At 49.2% G+C, this 19,845-nt stretch overlaps 2 protein-coding genes across 12 annotated transcripts in view; one reads left to right on the top strand and one right to left on the bottom strand.

Annotated features, from left to right (window-relative positions):
- The window catches only part of SYN1 (synapsin I), a 41,737-nt gene extending 37,322 nt beyond the window's left edge, over positions 1 to 4,415 (top strand). Inside the window, exons 10-13 of one of the 2 annotated variants that reach the window (XM_037821279.1) lie at positions 1,039 to 1,185; positions 1,494 to 1,581; positions 1,665 to 2,235; positions 3,337 to 4,415. In XM_037821279.1, the coding sequence (XP_037677207.1) occupies positions 1,039 to 1,185; positions 1,494 to 1,581; positions 1,665 to 2,235; positions 3,337 to 3,364 (834 nt within the window). In that variant the 3' untranslated portion in view covers positions 3,365 to 4,415. Of the gene's footprint in view, positions 1 to 1,038; positions 1,186 to 1,493; positions 1,582 to 1,664; positions 2,236 to 3,298 lie in introns of both variants that reach the window. The other variant, XM_037821278.1, reaches the window with a different exon arrangement.
- Positions 4,395 to 15,596, bottom strand: ARAF (A-Raf proto-oncogene, serine/threonine kinase). 10 transcript variants are annotated; one of them, XM_037821274.1, is made up of 15 exons: positions 15,465 to 15,596; positions 13,945 to 14,099; positions 13,692 to 13,795; positions 12,832 to 12,934; positions 12,587 to 12,744; positions 12,375 to 12,473; positions 10,897 to 11,053; positions 10,537 to 10,788; positions 10,241 to 10,443; positions 7,409 to 7,585; positions 7,259 to 7,305; positions 6,616 to 6,734; positions 6,274 to 6,405; positions 5,182 to 5,316; positions 4,395 to 4,983 (listed from the first exon to the last, which is right to left on the bottom strand). In XM_037821274.1, the coding sequence occupies exons 2-15, from the start codon at positions 14,038 to 14,040 to the stop codon at positions 4,849 to 4,851; spliced, it is 1,917 nt and encodes a 638-aa protein (XP_037677202.1). In that variant the 5' UTR covers positions 14,041 to 14,099; positions 15,465 to 15,596; the 3' UTR covers positions 4,395 to 4,848. The 10 variants fall into 10 exon arrangements, with proteins under 10 accessions (XP_037677202.1, XP_037677201.1, XP_037677203.1 ...); XM_037821273.1 differs by having other exon boundaries at positions 13,945 to 14,145; positions 15,465 to 15,519; XM_037821275.1 differs by lacking the exon at positions 15,465 to 15,596 and adding an exon at positions 15,201 to 15,441 and having other exon boundaries at positions 13,945 to 14,145.
- Positions 15,597 to 19,845: the final 4,249 nt, after the last annotated feature.

Raw genomic sequence — 19,845 nt, 5'->3', positions numbered from 1 at the left:
TGTTCTGTGAACCGGGAGGTCCTTGGCAAACAGCAGAGCACTTTGTAAGGTATAAATACTTTATAAAGAGTGGTGATTGATAGTAAAGCACTCTGTAAACTATAAAGTTCCTTATATATCAGGTAGTGCTTGATGAACTGCAAAGTGCTTTGTAAAACTATTAAAAATGATCTCTGTAAGCTGGGAAGCCCTTGTTATTGAAGCAAAGTGCTTTTGAAATTCTAAAGCTCTAGGTAAACAGCGGTTGCCCCTTGGAAAATTGTAAGCAACTTATAAACTGTAAAATGCTCTGAAAATCAGAAAGTGCTTGGTAAACAGCAGCACTTTACACATGTTAAAATATTTTATAAGCAGTGATATCTTTTGTAAAGCACTTTCCAAACTCTAAACACACCATATATTACATAGTCCTTTGTAAAGGGCAAGGCGCTTTGTAAACTGTAAAGTGCCATGTAAATGGTAAAGTCCTCTGTAAAGGGGAAATGCCTAGTAAACCATAAAGCAGGAATTGGCAACTTTTTCTGTAAAGGGACAGATGGTACATATTTTAGGCTTTGCGGGCCTATACAGTCTCTGTTGCAACTACTCAGCGCACACCAAAGCAACCACAGATGATATGTAAACAAGTAACTGTAGTTGTGTTCCACTAGAACCTTATTTATGGACACTGAGATTTGAATTTCATATCATTTTACGAAATTTTCTTTTGATACTTTTTTCAACCAATAAATAATGTAAAACCCATTCTGAGCTCACAGGTCATACAAAAACAAAAACAAACAAACAAAAAACAGGTGGAGGACCGGATTTGGCCCACGGGCCCTAGTTTACCGACCCCTGCTCTAAAGTAGCTATAAGGTACAGGTACCTTGTAAAACGCCAGCCTTCCTCACAGGGCACAATGAGCGCCTCTTAAACCGAAGCTCATTTCCTTGGCAGCCTCTGTGCCCGCTTTTGCCAACTTAAAGCTCTTGGTAACTACCTCCTCCACATGCATTTCCTGCCTCTCTCCTCACTGGATCCCTTTTCCTCCCCCAGGTGGTGGGCTCCTCCATGCCACTCATTGGAGACCACCAGGATGAAGACAAGCAGCTCATCGTAGAGCTCGTTGTCAACAAGATGGCCCAGGCCCTGCCCCGACAGCGGCCGCGGGATGCCTCCCTGGGCAGGGGCTCCCACAGCCAGGTCAGGCCCCTGGCCTCCTGGGGCTAGGGGAGGGGAGGCCAGCCCTTGGTCACATGGCACTGTAGAGGTGCTAATCAGTGGCAGCAATTACCAATTGTTGGAAAAGGAAAAAAAGAAAAACAGAAAGCTGCTACCCTGACTTCCCTGAGTGCCCCCTGACCCACCCCCCTCTCCCAACATCCCCTCTGCTCAGCCACAAATGGGGCAACACCCAGCACAGAGGGAACCCCTGGCCCTCCGATTGGCTGATTCTCCACCGGCTGCTAACTATTTTTAACCTCTCTCCCGCTCCATTCCTCTGCCCGCAGACTCCATCCCCTGGGGCCCTGCCCTTGGGCCGCCAGACCTCCCAGCAGCCCACAGGGCCGCCGGCTCAGCAACGACCCCCACCACAGGGTAAGTGAGAGGCCGTCCCAGTAGCCCCCACCACCTCTCACTTGCTCACTCTCATGTGTACGCTCTCTCTCTCTGTCCCTCAGGCGGCCCTCCACAGCCGGGGCCCCCGTTGCAGCAGCGCCTGCCCCCGCAGGGCCAGCAGCACCTTTCGGGCCTTGGACCACCAGCTGGCAGCCCCCTGCCCCAGCGCCTACCAAGCCCCACATCGGCGGCCCAGCAGCCTGTCTCCCAGACCCCACCGCTGACCCAGGGTCAAGGCCGCCAATCCCGGCCGGTGGCGGGAGGGCCTGGGGCGCCTCCAGCAGCCCGCCCACCTGCCTCTCCCTCGCCCCAGCGTCAGGCAGGTCCCCCACAGGCTACTCGTCAGACATCTGTCTGTGGTCCGGCTCCTCCGAAGGCCTCAGGGGTCCCACAGGGTGGGCAGCAGCGCCAGGGCCCGCCCCAGAAGCCTCCAGGCCCCACTGGTCCCACGCGCCAGGCCAGCCAGGTGGGCCCTGTGCCCCGCACCGGGCCACCCACCACACAGCAGCCACGGCCCAGCGGCCCGGGCCCTGCTGGACGTCCCACCAAGCCTCAGCTGGCCCAGAAACCCAGCCAGGATGTGCCGCCACCCGCCACCGCTGCTGCCGGGGGACCCCCGCACCCCCAGCTCAAGTAAGGGGTCCCCCCACAGCAGCCCTCACCTTGCTGCTCATAAAGTGGGCTCCTGCACCAACGTGGCAGCCCCAGCTCCCATGCTCCTCAGACCGAGGTCCTATGGAGGGGGATCCAAGAGAACTCCCTCTCCAACTGGAGACAAACCACTCCCAGAAGCTGCTGCTCCTCCTGGCTCATCAGACTCCACCTTTATCCAAGATCCTTTTCCCTCCATCTCAAGGATCTGGTCCTAAACTCCCAGAGAAACTCCACTTTTAGTTCGTGTTCCTCCTGAAAGGCCCTGGGAAACTCCCCTTGGCCCATCCCAGGCACCTTGCTGACCCTCCTTCAGTATCTCCCTGCCCATCTCATCCTCCTTCCAGCCATCTCAGCGTCTTCCCTGCCAAACCCACCCTCCTCTTGACCAATCTCAGACTCCTTCTGGCCCAATTCATAGTTCTCCCATGTCACTTCAGTCTCTTCCTAGCAGGCTAGACTCCTTTCTGGTCCATCCCCAAATCCTCCTGGTACATCTCAGTCTCCTCCCAAACCATCACACCATCTTCGCTCCACCTCTTCTGATGAATTCAATTCCTCCTCCTCAGCTCAGAATTCCTCCCTGCCCCACCCAACTGCTTCTCCTTGGGCTTGCCCCCTACCAGCCTGTCCAGAATTCCATTTCCTTCGTCCAGGGCTCCTCCCACTCCATCCCAGACACTCCTCACCCTTAGACCGGAATTCTCCTGGCTCACTTCCCTTTTACATGAAACCCCTCCCAGTCTAGCCTAGAATTTGAAATTTCAGCTCCTCCCAGACTCCTTGGCCTCAGGTCCAAGTCCTCCCAGCTTGTCCCAGATCCTACCTTCTTGGCCTAAGGCGCCACCCACTCCATCTGAGTCCTCCCAGTCTTGAGAATCCTTCAGGGTCCAGGCCCATGAGGGTGGGTGGGAAGGTCACAGGCACAGCCCCAGGATCAGAGGGGCAGGGCTGGGGCCGGGCCTGGGGTAACATTGTGTTTCTCTCCCCTTCCTCTCCTTCCTCTCCCCTCTTCCTCCCACGCCTCCACCTTGTCTCTCTCTAGCAAATCCCAGTCTCTGACCAATGCCTTCAACCTTCCAGAGCCAGCCCCGCCCAGGCCCAGCCTTAGCCAGGACGAGGTGAAAGCTGAGACCATCCGCAACCTGAGGAAGTCTTTCGCCAGCCTCTTCTCCGACTGACACCCCACTCTGAGAACCCCTAAATCCCTCTCTGGGCAACCCCTCTCTGGGCCCTGAATCCATTTGTCACTTTTGGAACCTCCAAATCCCTTGAGAACCATTCTCCCTGGTTCTCCAAGATCGCACTTCCCATTCCTTGAGATCCCTAAATCCCTTGAGAAGCCTCAGTCCTGGTCCTAAATCCACTTCTCACATTGGGATCCCCCGGTCCTTTAAAAACCCTACTCCCTGGTCACCTCAGTATCTCCTTCTTGGTTTTAGAACTTCCAAGTTCCTGAAGACCTCTGCTCCTGGTCCCCCCTGTGTGCGTGCAGTTTTCCTTCCCGGAAGCTCTCAAATACCAGGCAACCTCTTTGTGGCCCTACCACCCAGTCTCCTCCTGAAGCCCTGAAATTCCTGGAAAACCCCACTCCTGGTCCCCAATCTCTTAAGCGTACCTCGTTCCCCCTCAAAATTTTCCAACTCCTTAAGAAACCCCTCCTTTTGAACCGCTTTCCATGGATCTCCTCTCTCTGGAGAGCCACATCTTCAAAGGCCGCCCCCCAGGCCCAGGAGGATTTCCGTTCACCCTCCCTCAACCCCATTCAACACACTTGGGAACTCCTCCCATTTCTAGGGCCCCTCAGTTCCCCCAGGGACCACCCCCTCCCCAGTCTCCTGCCTCTGACAGCTGTCGTGAAATATGCAAACTCCACCCACCCTCCCAGAATCCTTTGCACATGGAAGGCCAGTGGTCCCCCACTTCCCCACCTTTGCTGTGATGTCTGTGTCTGTGACTGACGTGGCCTCCTCTTGTGCCGTGCTTGGCATATGTGGTCCTCGTTCACCGTGCCGCCTGTGGTGACACGTGCAGTGATGCTGTTTGTGTGGTACGCACCTCCCACAACCTCCACTCCCTGCCTGGACTGACCTCAGCCCCTCAGCAGCTCTGAACCCCAAGAGAAGAGTCGGGAAACAAAATAAACAAGCAAAGTCCTAGCAGAATTCTGTGCTTTTTGGTGAAGAAAGAGGGGAGTCCTTGAATGGGAGGGGAGACACAGGGGTCCCCCCAAATCCACTTGGGGTGCTAGGGATCCCGAAATCCAGTGGAAGGCACATCCGGCATAAACTCCAGAGAGGTTCTGAGTGGAATCTGTCATAAATCCCAGCCATTGGAGCTACCCAAATTTAGAAACACCCCCAGAAGCCAAGAGGAACCCAAATAATGGAGGAGGCAGGGCTTCGGTCCTTGAAGGTCCCCTAATTCCAGAGGAACTGGTAAAGCACATGGGGAGCCCCTCACCCCCCAGGATAGAGAGGGTGGAGGATCCTGAGGCAGTTATCAAGGCAGAGAGAACATTGATTGGTTGGTGGGTGGGTGGGTCTCCTCGGCAAGGCAGGCTGAGATTGGCTCCCTGGTGGCTGTGGGTGGGGCCTAAGGCACAAGGCGGGCTGCGCTGAGTAGGCAGGCAGGCAACTCATCAGCCTGGGTGCGGTGCAACGAAGGTTCCGAAGCACTCCGCTCTATCTTGGGGAGTGACCGCTGCAGCAGCTCAATCGTGGCCAGGATCTGGGGGCAGGTGGGGTGAGGAGGGGTGTCCAGACCCCCAGGGCACCCCAACACCCCAGACTCATGGGGGAACACACATGCACGGTGTACATCTCTGAGCCTCCAACACAGTTCACATCCACACCTTTGTGTATTCCTCCTCTTCAGAATCCGCCTCCCACCCCATACCAAGGTATTCAGCCCTGATATGCAGCCCACCTGGGGGAAGAGGGGCCGTTCCTCCCGCTGGAACTTGAGGCAGTCAGACAGCAGACGTCGCATAGCCTTGGGGCAATTGCTGGAGATTTTGCTGAGGTCCGGGGACAGATAGCCACGGCCCACCATAAAGATAATCTGGGAGGCAGGGGGAGAGATGGGGGCAAGATTGGGGTGACCCCGGGGTCCAGGCTGGCCCCAAGAGATTTTAAGTCTCCAGGGACTTGACAGGCTCCTTTCTGGACAACTGGAGTATTCTGTGAATTGCGGCCCAGAGGACTGTGGGTATCTTGTGGCTCCAAGGATTCTGGGTCTCTGAGGACTTGGAAAGATTCTCTGCTTGCAAAAGAGGGACTTAAATTTAGGGAAGTGAAGGATTTTGGGTGTCTGGGGCCAGAGGATTATGGGTGCACAGGTTTCTGGGGAGCTCAGGGGCCTGGAAAGTACCGAGTCTGGAGGAAAACATGTGGCTCTAGGTCTGGGGGGAGCTAAGGGATTCTAGCCCTTAGGAGCTTGCAGGTTTGTGGGTATCTGGGACCCAGAGGACTGTGGGTCCATGGGGCCTGTAGGATTGAACATTCAGAGCCCAACGACCTTGGTTATCTGGAGTCCAGAGGATCCTGGGTTTCTGAGGCAATAGGAGATTCTAGGCCTTGAACCTGGGATACTGTGGGAGTCTGGACCTAGGGTATTGTGGGTACCAGGGCCCAGAGGCCTGCTGGATGCCCTGGGCCTGGTGGTGAGGATGTGGAAGCACAAAGGGATTCTGCTTCTGGGAGGAATGGGAGTCTGGGCATTAGGAGCGTAGATTTTAAGCACCCAAGCCAGAGGACTAGAGGTGTCTAGGGGTCCAGAGGACTCCTGGGTGTTTGGGCAGCCTAGGAGGATTCTGGGTATGGGGGATTCCGGAAACGGAGGACTTTAGGGATCCAGAGGATTAAGGGTGTCTGGAGTCCAGAGGATTATGGGAGTTCCAAATCGCAGAGGATTCTGGGAGAAGCATAGCACTCGTGGTCTGTGCGAAGGAGGGGATCTGAGGTACGGAGCCTGAGGGGATCTCAGCCTGGGGAACTGTGGGCAAGGTGTGGGGCTCACCTGGTCACGGCTGCCAATGTGGCTGTAAGGCAGTGAGCCGGTCATGAGCTCGTACAGCACAACCCCGTAGGCATAGACATCCGACTGGAAGCTGTAGGGGTTCGGATCCTGCATTCGGATCACTTCAGCTGCCTTTGATAGACCAGACCAGGCAGGGGGACCATGGGGTCGACAGATGGCTGGCCCACAGTCCCAGATCCCACTGGCCACAGCGATACAACTCTGAACCACCCACATTAGGTGACACCCACACATGGTACAAGTGTCCCCACACGGCCCCCTATATCCCAGCCCAGGAGCTCATGTCCCTCTATGCCTCCTGTCCAGCCTGGTCGAACTCACCATCCACAGCACAGAGCCTGAGGGCTGCTCCAAGGGCTGGGCCCCGCTCCACCGTGTCTTCACTGTGGCCAGGCCAAAGTCGCCGATCTTCACTGTGAGCCCCTCGTGTAGGAAGATGTCCACCAGGGTCAAGGGCCACTATGGGGACTCCCAACAGCCACACCTCTCACCCTGACTGGGAGGCTCCCATTAATGCCCCCACACCAGTCATACCTCAGACCTTGACCAGAAGCCCCCCAATTCCACACAAATTATCTACAACTTTGGTTCAGGTGGGAGCTCCAACCAATGCCCCCCACACTTGGCTCCCCTGTGACTCCTGACCAGGAAGCCCCTCTAATGGCACCCAAAGCCACCACCATATGACCCTAATCAGGAGCTCCCTGTAATGTCCTACACAACTACTATGCCTCACACCCTGACCCGAGTCTCCAAGGGCTGCACCCAAACCAGCTACAACTGTGACTCCTGACCAAGAGGCCCCCTTTAAGCCCCCTGCACCTGCCACAGCTGTGCCACCTGGAAAGCAGCCATTCAACACACCTCCCTCCCGGTTCACCCCCTTGGAGCCATCCCTCTAAGCCCTTACCCTGCCCAACACCCCCATCCCAATCCCAGCCCTCAGACAGGGACAGGTAGATACTGTTAGACTTGAGATCTCGGTGGATAATGTTCTTGGCATGGAGGTAGCTGTAGGGGTGGAGGTAGGTGGTAAATTGGCTGGGGGCCATCTCATCTCCTCCACCCCCAGTTCCCTCATTCCCCTCCCTAGTCCCAGGGACAGGAGGCTCACTCCATGCCCTGGGCAGTCTGCCGGGCCACATCAATGAGCTGGACCATGTCGAAGCGTGTGTCGGCCACGTGCAGGTGGTGGTAGAGGCTGGAGCCCTCGCACCACTGTGTGATGATGGCAAATCCCGGCCGCGTCATGAAGCCCATGAACAGCAAGATGTTGACATGACGTGTCTTCCTGCAGGCAGGGAGGGTAGGGTCAGGGTCAGGGAGGAAAAATGAGAATCAAGAACGGCTTTGTTCATGACCTTCTACTATCTTCATTTTCTTTGTTTTTTTCTTGACCCATAAAACAGCTATTTCATTTAATTTTCCATTGGCCATTTAAAAGAAACACATGAATTTAAGCATACAAAAATACCTGATAAATGGTGACTCTCATTTAACTTCTGTAACATGAATATTTATTATGCACAATTATAGACACTCTACAAAATCCATGATCCTGCCAGTTTTTCATTGAAAAAATTCATGTCACTTCACAGGAAGATTTACATTTAGCCTTAATCATATGAACAATTCTGCTTCTAAATTCCTTGTACACATGGTTATTCCTTACGAAGTACACCCACGGGTTATCCCCCTCAGGGGACCTGGGGGAAATGATGATTTCACTTTCTGGAGAGGCCAGTTTTCCTTCCTCTCCTGATTAGTAATGATTCCTTGGTTATACTTTTGAGATTAAATTCATAATAGTTCTTATTATCAATAAAATTAACATTTTTCATTAAATTTAAAAGAACAAATCTTTTAAATGTTTCATAGGTCATTGGTGATTCAATATATCTTCAATATTATGTCATAATATAATTTATTTACATTATAATGTTTCCATAATATCCTGCAAACCCCAATAAAATATATTATCTAGCTGTTGGAACTAATATTATGGCATGAAGAATAAATAGAAACTTTTTAAAATTAGCAACGATAAACCCCCAAAATTTCCCTGTAGCTATTAAATTAAGGAAAAATGGGATATGTTTTAGAATGAATTTTATAAAGAAACAAGCACAGGAAGTTTTTTGCCCAGTGTGGCACTCTTATCAAAACTGCTTTGAAGAGATCCTTATATGTAGTACATGATAATAATGAAAGGTACCACTCAGATTTTAATTTACTAGGCCCCAAATCAGTTCTGATATCATTCACTTTCACCCTGTTTTTTAGGCAGCTCAGGGCCACACAGTTGCTAGATTCAATGAAGTTGTGAAACAAGCATGTTTGCTGGGCTTTGATTCTGCACTGGGGGCTATGTCCTGGGCTTCCTCATCAGAGTCTCCCAACAAAAGCATTTTCTGGTCCCACCTCTCTGGCTACCAGTGGCATCTCTAATCATGACTGACAGCTCCCCCACCATTAGCACACTCCCCACTGCTGACTCTGACCATCACCTGGGCCTGTGACTATTTTACAGATGAAAAAGTAGAAGATCAACCTTCTTCGACGATATATCAATATCGTAAGGATAAACGTACGGTAAGAATACTGGTGGCACAGGATAACTGTTCCTGTTAATCTCCACCAGAGGCTTAGGGGTAAAGAACATTGAGTATGGACTCAAGTGATATCCTGTGTTCAAATCCAGACTTCGCCAGGTATTCACTGTGCAACCTCAGAGAGGGCATTTAACCTCTCTGGGCCTCATTTCTGTCAACTGTCAAATGGTGATAATTATATTTGCTCCCTTCTAGGGACAATGGGAGGAGCAAGTGAATGATCTGTTAAGGTGCTTAGAACCACACCAGACACACAGTAAGTGCTCTGTGTATTTTACTGTCCTTTGTGGTTGCTGTTATTGCTACTGGGTCCCTGGGTCTACCTCATGGAAACTCTGTCCCATATGAACTGTTTATCGCCCCAGTTTAGAAGAAAGCCTTCATTCCTCCTAGAAGTATTAAGTGCAGTTGTAATGGTAATGCCAATGCACATAACAGCAGTGATGCACTGTAACACTGCTAACATCAGAGGACAGCAGAGCACAGAAGGATTCAATAGTAGTGGTAAGATTATGGCTCAAATATTAATATAATGCAAATTAGCAGTGTACTCAAACCATCCCCATTTCACAGAGAGGGGCATCCATTATGTTCCAATGTGGCATCCATTAGGAGGATAACTATTAATATAGCACAAGTAATAATTATAAAATCAACTCTGCAACATAATTATACCCATTTGATAGATGGGAGAAGTCCACAATGGCAACTAAGGGGGCAAACGGGGAACGCCAGGGTTTCTCAGCGTGAGTGAATTAATGGAGTGTTAACTACATGTTAATTACAGCGATTATAATAATTAAACAATACTAAATTAAACATCATTAATAATACTGTTTGTTCCATGATGGTATTATTAGAATGAATTAATAGCAAGAACACAACCTAATATACACAACAATAACAATAATGATACCACATTAGTGGAGGGGAAGGTAGGACACAAGCCTTGCTGGTGATGCAGTTACCTAACATTTTGCTACTAATAAGTACATGTAATAACATTAAGGACATCTTATAATTAAACCCATTTCAAAGTAGGGAAATGAGAAGACTGGCCTTTGGGGGAAGGGGGGCCATAACCACTAATTAATATTACTATCAATCCAAATACAAACAATAACATCATCAGATGTACTCTAAACGGACCCACTTCCCAGAAGGGAAAGGGACATCTTGATAGAGAAACAACTCACGATCATGGCTGTAACACAAGGCAAACACTGGTGAGATTCACAAAGCACCCTAAGCATGGCCTCTTCCCAGAATGGCAACATCAAGGCTTGTCCCTGCCACCCTCCCCCCTCCCCATCCATACCCACCTATGCGCTCACCTGAGCACCTGCATCTCGTTCTTGAAGGCCTGGGCCTGCTCAGCAGTGGGTTGGGCCACCTTGAGAACCTTCACGGCCACATCGCCATGCCACCGCCCACGAAACACGGTGCCAAACGAGCCTGTCCCAATCCTCTTCAGCAGCTGCACCTCACTGGGTGGCACCTCCCAGTAATAGCCTGAGTCCCGGTACCCCAGGTTCTTCTGTGGGCCAGATGGGCAGCACCTGAGAGGCCTGTCCACATCCCTCATCCTGCCACCTGTGGTGTGCTCCAAAACATTCCCTCTCGAACTTACCACCTTCTTCTTGTCATCAGCCAGGGACTTCCGCTCCCGCTGCTCCGACGGCGACTTGGAATGTGGGGACTTCCTCCCCGAAGACACACTGGCCGGGCTGGGGCTACCCCGGGGGGCTCCATCACCACCACCTCTACTGCCAGCAGCTGAGGCTGTGGAGGAGATGTCAGTGGAGGGAAGTGGGGCAGGGGTGGGGCTCAAGGTGCAGGCAGGGGGTGGCTCACCATCGGTGCTGAAACTCTGGCCAGTGAGCTGGAAGAAGAGGGACAGGGGTCAAAGAGGCATGGGTGCCAAAGGGAATGGCTCACCCCACCCCACCCCGTGCCAGTGGCCTCCCGACTACCCCCCGCCGGCACCAACCTGGATGAGGCTGGAGTCCATGGGGGCTGTGGTGCTGACCATATGGACGTTGGGAGTGGATGTGGAACGGAGGCGCTGGAGAGGGGCATTGGCCGGGGCAGGGAAGGGGAAGTGTTCAGGGTCGCCGAGCTGCGTGCGGGAGCTGACAGGGGAAAGGCTGTGAAATCGCTGTTGAATGACTCGAAGAACCAATAAGGCCCTCTTGCCCCATTGTAAACATGCAGTTAGCTCACATGGAGGAAACGTCCAAGGTTATTACCGTTATCCATTTGTTCAGTAAACATTTACTGAGTGCCTGCTGTATGCCAGACACTGTTCTAGGTGCTGGAGATAAAACTGAGCAAAACAAATAAAAGTTCTTGCCCTAGTGGGGCTGACATTCAGTAGGGGGAGTGAGAAATTAAAAACAAACCAAGAAGTAGTTAATATGTCCGATGGTGACAAGTGCAATAAAGAAAAGAACAGGGCAAAATACAGGGACAGAAAGTGTCACTGGGGGTGTCAGAAATGGCCTCTCTGGTGTGGTGACATTTGAACAAAGACCTAAAGGAGGGATAGGAAGCCACATGGATAGTGAGGGGAGGGAAACAGATAATATTTTATAATTATATATTATAATTATATTTTCTATTCAAATGTTATGTGTATATAATATGCAGTATATAGTAAAGTGTTTAAAAATACATATTATAATATTACATGTAATGTTATACATATTATGTTACACATATTATGTTACAAAATTATTTCTTAATGCTTCCTTTATTATCCTGAAATGAAATTCATAGGTAATTAATCCACAAGCACCCATAATTAAAAATAATCAACAAAATGCCTGGCCTTTACTATTTTATATATTATATAAAAATACAAATATGATTATGTAACATAATACATAATGCTACAGTAACATAAACATACCATACAAATATACATAAAATATGATATATATAATGGATAACATATCAATTTGTGACATATTAGAATAATACCATATGTGATGTATAAATACTATAGTATAATATTTCACATAAAGGAGAAATAAAAAGGAAGTAATTTATGATAAAATAATGTGTATTTCAAAATGGAAAGGCTTGGCCATGGTTATACTGGAAGAATTAACAAAGTAGTAAGATGGTTATATATTTAAAATTAATAATAATAAGAACCATTTATTTACTCTGTGTCAGATCCTGTACTAAGCACCATACATGCCTAACTCACTTAATCCTCACTAAAACACTATGTGGTAGAAAGTACCACTACCCTCTCTCTACAGATGAGAAAACTGAGGCCCAGAGAGATTAGGTGATTTGCCCAAGGTCCCATAGCTCCATGCCCTTAATAACTTTGCTTGTGTTTATAGGTTCTCAATAAACACTTGTCAAATAAACAAATTAATAAAATATGACTTGTGGTCCACTGGGGCTGCCAGATCTTTTTTCCCAACAGCAGCCCTTCAGCTAACGTATCCCTACCTGGGACCCTGGGGGGTTAGCAGCTCATTCAGGGGGCGGTTTGAGGGAGCCTCGTGCTGTCTGGATACTCCTGACAAATCCTGGACACTATGGTAGAACCTGGAGGGCAAAAAGGGTATAGAGGGAAAGAACATGGGTCAGCTCTCTATAAGGGCCTTGTGGCTGGGCCTGTATCCTCCCCATCCCCCCCACCCACCCCATGCCAGGCTCACTGTCGGCGATTGGTGCTCATGTCAACACAGACTGTGGGGACCTTGGAGGAACAATGCTGGTGGAACTTGTAGCCACAGGTTTGGCAGCGGAAGCCATGGAACAGAAACTTAAGGCAGAAGTCACAGAACACCAGGCTGAAGAACGTCTTCCGTACCTGCTGCCACAGAGTAGGGGAGGCTGAGGCCTGGTCAAGGACCCTCCCCCAACTCCCACGGCCTGCCCCCACTATCCACCCTATACTCACAAAATTGTGCATGGTCAGTGGGACATCTTCAAGGACCTCAACAATGAGCTCCTCGCCATCCAGGGGGGCAATGGCTGTGTCCCAAGCAGTGACCGTCTTTCGCCTGCAGAGGGCATGGAAGGGAATGAATGGGAGGGTGGACAGGGCCATGGAGAGACAGGAAACCTCCCAGAAGTCCCTCCAAGCCTGCCATCCATAGAGTAATATCTGGCATGTTTAATTCTCATCACAGCAACCCTAGAAACTAGTTGCCATCCTTGTCCACATTTTACAAATGGGGAAACTGAGGCCCAGAGGGAATGAAATGACCTGCCCAAGTCCATAAGGGTAGTGAGTGGTAGGAGAGTGTGAAGAGTCCATGTTATTAACCACAAGGTGAGGATCAAATAAGACAGTGAGCAAACAACTAAATATTAGGAGAGCTGTGCAAGGGCTGATGAGGCACTGAACCAGCAAATAAAAAGCAAAGTGTGGAGAAAAAGGTAAGGAGCCCCAGAACAGAGGAATAAATAGGAGGTTGGCAATGTGCCACTCAGAAGACTCGGGAAACTGAAGAAGGAGGGAACTGATGAATTAATGAAATAGTAAAAGAACAAAATAGCTGAACTCCAGAAGGAGGCAACAGAGCATGGTAAGGAGCTGGTGTCCAAGCAGTGAATGAGTTGTTGAGCTTCCAGGCCCACAAACTAATGAAGTAATGAAAAAAAGATGGATGAACTCATAAATTAACTGAACTAATGGAAGACCAAGGAAGGTAAATAGAAAACTCCATGGCAGCGTGGAAGAGTCAGATGACTCTGACGAGAGGATGGCAGGGAGGTTAGGCACCCAGTGGGTGGTTGTAGGGGTGCCACACTTACCCCTTGATGAGTCGGTAGACCACGCAGCAGTCCTGATTGAGACCCCGCACCTTGAGGGCCTTGTCCAGAGAGTCGTAGACACTCATGCCATCCCGGACAGTCACCTGCGTTATTTGTGTGCATAGGTGGGGGCCCCAGCAGACTTCCCATCCCTCCACAAAGGCCTCGCCCCACCCTTTGTTATCCTTCTGATTGCAGATTTACAACTAGGTCCGTCCCCAACCCCTGCCAGTTTTGCCCCCATCTGACTCACCACTGTGCGTTGCTTATTGGGCAGGTACACTTTGACGGTGCCTACTGCCCGGGACGGCTCAGCCCCGTTGGCAGGGGGGGCCCGTGGCGGCTCCATGGAGCCTAGGACTTTGTCAAGATGGGCTGAGGTGGGGCTGGGCGGGTGCCATGGGGCTCCTAGGAGAAGACAGGCAGAGGAGGAACTCAGAGGTCCAACAACAGTCTGGAAGCAAAGTGGCAGGGGACAAAATAATATTCAATCTCCAAGCTCCATGTTGATCCAGCCCCTCCTCTGCTCAGACCTTGTTGCTTGTCTCAGTCTTCAGTGCCAAGGTCTCAGATTCACTGCACTGAGGTGTGGGAGAGTGGGTGTGGGGTGGAGGCAGCACGCTGTACTGGAGGGCACGGGAGTACACAAGACTCTGTGGCTGCCTTCTGGGGACTAATGAGGGAAGTCAGCACACACTGTACTGTGGGTGGTAGGTACATAATGGACATGAATAAGCACCTCTCTGGCTTTTCTGGCTTTTTAGTGGAGTTCCCAGGTACTGTGGTAAGGGAGGAGTGGGGAATAGAGGATAATAAGACACTGCCCTTAGTATGGGGGAAATGGTGGCTGTATCAATTTTCTTAAAACAGGGGTACTGTGGGCATCCCTAACCCCTTCCCCCCCAACCTGGGTTGGGGTAACATTGATGGGAGGATCGCAGGCCCTGGGTTAGGTGGGTTATAGAAGTCACAAGACTATGTGATAAGGAGTTCATATGGGGTCATCAGACAACGTGCTGAAGGGAGATGTAATTGGGGTCACTAGGAACTATAATGAGGAGACGGTGGAGAACGGGGATCACCAGACATTTAGCTAAATGGGATTGGGGTAATGGTGGATCACCAGATATGGGGAAAAGAAAAGGAGGGTAATGGCGCATCGTTAAACATTGTTGTCGTGAGATAAATGGGAGGTAATGTCTCCAACATTCTCCCTGACAACTAATGAGGGGTTACAGACATATTATTGGTATAAAGTGAAAAGGGGATGATGGAAGGAAGCCAAACGTGCTGGGGAGAATTAAGAAGCGGTAGTGAGTGGGGGAATTTTTAGACATTCTCCTGGTTGGTGAAACATTGATCCAGAATAAGGAAAGCGAGTAAAGAGGCCACATTTCCCTGCACCACCTGGAGTTGGTAAGGAAAAGTCATCAGATACCTTAGGAGGGTTAAGAGGGACCACTGAGCACATCGCGCCACCGAGAACCCGGTCGACCCGGCCCCGCCTACCGAGGACCTCCCGGCTCTGCGCAGGCGCGCTGACACTTGTTGCGGCGGGCGAAACCATCACCAGCCGCCTTGCTCCTGTCTATCTCACGCTCCGCCCCCGCTGTCCATGATGGTTTTGCCCCAGGTCAAACCACTCCTCCGGTTCCGGACGGGGGACGCCGAGGCCCCGGCGCAGCTATCCTGGAGCTGAGTTTTTGGTTCGGACTCCCTGCTCGTTGCCCGGCGGCTGCTCCAGAAACCTAGTCTTGCCGGGCCCGCCCTCACCTGTCACGCCGCCACGGCCGCCGCCGCCTCCATCTTGAGCCTGTCTTCTTGCTTCCTCGCAGGACCCGCCTCCACCGCCCTTCTGGCTTTCGCCATTGGCTTGGCCGGACTCAGTCCTCCATCCTTATTGGATTGGGGTCACGCTTGTCAAGGCAGGACCGGCGGAATGTGGGTCGTGTTCCGGATTAGGAGTGTCTGTCTGAAACGTCAGAGTCTGGGGCAAATTCGCACGTCCTGACTCGCGCAGGCGCAGTCGGGGCGAGGTCTGCGCGCTCCGGGGTTTAACCCCAATCGTGCCGTGGAGAAAGAAAGCAGGGCGCTTTTCGGTCACTTAGGGCTGATTTTAGGGGTTTTGGAATCTGGATCGGGAGTCCTTAAGCGCCCTTTTTACGCCAATGACTGGGAGCCTTACGCATCCAATTGGGATTTCCCTGTTGTCTCAGTTTTTCCTTCTTTGAAATGGGTCGTAACCAGACCAAATGATCTGCAGTGTTGTCCAGCTCTAGGAGCCTATAGTCATGGCCTTTGATAACAACGGGTCTCGGGTGTGGCCGGAGCTGGGGGACTGGCCCTAGAAGGGACGGTCTGCTGCTGTTCTGGGAGGTTTCCTTGAGGAACGGGGTTGATGAGGATTTTCAAAGATTAGACCGCCAGATGAAGAAGGGAGGGGAGTGTGGACCTGGAGGTATCATAAGGGTAACTACAAATTTAAAAAAAAGAAAAGAATTTTCCCTGGTGCTAAAAGGGAAAGAGACCCCTCCCCACACACACACACTCCCTTTTCTTAGAACGTAACTTAAAAAAAAAAACTTGTAAATTTTTTCTCCGTCCCTTTGAGATGTATTTAAATCTTTTGAAAACTAAATAAACCTTTTGCAACTTTACAACTCCAGAAGGTTTTTCTTCAGAGCCTTAGAGCTATCTCTTTGAAGTGTAAACATTAAGGAAGACAGCAGCCCTATCTCCATGTCTCTATTGGAGTTTAGCCTAGGTGCCTGGCTCCAAGTTGTATCTACCTACCTGCTTGTCATAGAATTATGAGGGTTTTTTTACCTTTGGATAAAGGCAATTAACTAACACAGATGGCCACCCCCAATTATGAGATGAGTTTAGGATGAACTATAGGTAGTATGATGCTGTCACGTTTCCTTACCTGAGGACAAATTACCATTTTATCTTGAGAATATGTAATGGGTTGAGAATATGTAATGGGTTGTATCTGCTTGGCTGTATAAAAGGGTGAGATTTCTTTGTCTTTTCAATCACTTTAGCAGATTTCTTGTGATGCGCATTGCAGTCTGGTTTAATGCTTATTCAATAATACAACTGCTTCATTCTTTTCTACCTTTGTGAAGAGGATTCACTGGGTTGGCAGATCTTAATTTTAATTATTCCCCCAACAGTATGAACTGCCCGGTGTATTTGAAGTGACTGCCTTCTCCTGTTTGGAGCCTCAGCATTCCTCCACAATGAAATGGGGAAAATTAGAGGTAGGTCACTCGGTAAGGAGCCTCAACATGCTTCAACTTGTATTTATTGAGTACTCTCTCTGCCTATAAGAAGACAGACAAAAGTTCTACTTAGTTGACTGTCATATATCCATTTCCCATCACCCCTTTTCCACTCGGATCAGCACCATTCTATAGCTAAAATTAAAGGCTATCAATATCACATGTTGAGGAGAATGTGGAACTGCAACTTTCATACATTGTTTTTGGGAATGTAAAATGGTAGGACCACTTTGGAAACATTTTGGCAGCTTCTTATTAAGGTAAACATAGACCTGCCATGCAGTCCGGCAATCTCACTTCTAGGTATTTACCTGAGAGAAATTAAGACATGTCCAGTAGTGTGCTGGTAAATATTTAACAACCAGCTCTCCAGGAAAATAAAAGCTGTAACTTATAGCATTCACCAATTTCTGTGCTGTAAATACTCATACCATGAGTTATTTCAAACTACCAATATGACATCACCAAACCAAAGTTGAGAAGAGATGTGCAAAATCAGCTCTGGTGAGCCAGCTCCAGCGTGCTACTGCAATATGTCCACAAAGACTTGGACTAAAATGTTCATATTAACTTTATGCATAATAGCAAAAACCTGGAAACAGCCCAGTGGTCCAAAAGCAGCAGAATCCACAAAGAAACATAACACTGAAATGCTAAATGCTACTCAGCAGTGAAAGGGAGGGAAATACTGATACATGGAATAGCATAGATGAATCTCATAGACAAGGTTGAACAAAAGAAGCCAGTCACAAAAGAGAAGTACTGTATTATTACATTTGTACGACATTCTAAACCAGGCAAAACTAATCCATGGTGAGGGAAAGTGGTTGTCTTGGGGAGGATTGATTGGGAAGAGCATGGGGGAGCTTTTGGATGTGATTGGATTGTTCTGTATGTATTTGTCAAAACTCATTTATCTCTGCACTGAAAATGGGTGCATTTTATCTTATACAATATACACCTCAATAAATGCATGGCAAAGAAATGGCCTCAAACATAGCTTCAGATATAAATGATTTCTTACAAATACCTATTGTTTAAATAAATTTTTTAAAAATTCTTTATAAATTCTCTTCTTTTCTGAAATTGAATCCCTTGACTCATGGCCCTATCCCCCAGTGCAGGAGCCCCAGCAGCCACTTAAGCATTATGTGGGGTCAGGAACTCCTCCTCAGTCAGGGACTCCAACGTGCTCACCAAGAGGAAGGATGATTTCAGGGGGGTGGGAGGGTAAAGAGGAGTGCATTTTAATTTCAATTCCTTTAATTTATTTAAAAACTTTAATTTCTAGACAGTATTTGAAGACAGACTTCTGGTTCCACTGCCCATTGCTTACAACAAGATGAGCAAAATGATGGTACAAACTCACTGCACACACACGGGGGGATGGAAGTAGCGAGCACAGCCCACTCAAAGGCAAGCAGTGCAGAAACCTCTCTGCTTTCTCTCCCAAGGATCATAGATTCTCTCTTCATATCTCACAGGTACACGACAAGACTTGAAGGATTCTTGAGTGATTTGGGGTTTTATCAGGAGCAGCGCATTAAAACCATCAGAAGCACCATGTATTGAAACCCGACCTAGCTGATTATTCTGACATACCCCTCTAAATGAACCACCTAGAAAATTTAAAGGATTTTAAAGTGGTTTTTGGTTTTTATTAGTTATTCATTTTATTTTCTCAGAATTTAAAAAAGTCTTTGGAAAAACTAAAATTCCTAAGTGTTCACCGACGCTGTTGCAATGCTACCCATTTTACAGTTGAGTAGATTGAGGTTCACGTTGCCCTAACAGGGTTGGGGGCTGGGGGGCAGGACATAAGAGAGAGCGCTCCAGGAAATCAAGTTTAATAAAAAGGGTTTAAAAGGGTGCGGGCCAGGGCCATCTCCTTAAGGAATCTTAGGTCCACTCCAGCAGTCCTGCGTGCCCGAAACACGCCACACTCATTTCCCAATGCCAACGACCTCGCCGGCCCCTGCCGTCGCCTCGAAAATGCCATCTCTGAGACCCCATCGCGCCGCCTCCCTCTCAACTACCCATTACGTGGGCGTGGGGAGGGGAAATGACCTGGCATGCCCATTTTACAGAGGCAGAGGCAGAGACTTAGATGGCTGTCCCACAAGCCTGACTCAGACAGCTCAACCACTTGTTCACTTAGGCCAATAGAGCAGTCTGCAAGGATCTGGCTCCATGCCCCAGACAGGCAACAAGATCAGCCAATAGCAGTGCAGTGGAAGGCGGGCTTTGGGATACCGGGGGTACTGATAGGCTCGAGCTCAGCTCCGGGCCTGAGTGACAAGAGGGAGTAGACACGCAGACCCTGAGGAGCCATTGACAGACCAATAGCTATGCACAGGGCGTGGGTTTTGGGCGGTCCCAGCCAATGGGATGGTGACGCTCCCCGAGACCTGCTACAAAGGAGCAATTTAATGTTGCTTTTAAATTAGTGACAATGCAACTGTGATTTTCTATCTAAGGCCTTGATAAAGGCAGAGTATGAAAGTTTCCACTTCTGGATATTCCTTGCAGAGATTTTGATATACAGACCTGGGGTCAGAAGGGTGGGAAATTTACAAGTAAGTGAATCTAAACATTACTTTTAATTTTCATTTTCCTTATTAAAAATTCTCTAACAAAATTCATTGAGCAGTAATTTGAATTTCTTATCCCTATGATCTAAATTGATGAAAAACACACCATTACACCAACAGAGTTCTTTTGTTTTAAATTTTTAAAAAAAAAATTCATTGTATGCTATAGATGGTACTTCCATTTTTCCATAAAATTAAAGAAATGTGTAGGTGTCATGGCCCAAGAGGGCTTTTGTAGGCAAAGGACTAAAGAAAGCACCGGACACGTTCTGGGACATG

The sequence above is a fragment of the Choloepus didactylus genome, chromosome X (assembly GCF_015220235.1).
Source record: "Choloepus didactylus isolate mChoDid1 chromosome X, mChoDid1.pri, whole genome shotgun sequence".
Taxonomy (NCBI): Eukaryota; Metazoa; Chordata; class Mammalia; order Pilosa; family Megalonychidae; genus Choloepus; species Choloepus didactylus.
This window is presented reverse-complemented; position numbering and strand designations above follow the sequence as displayed.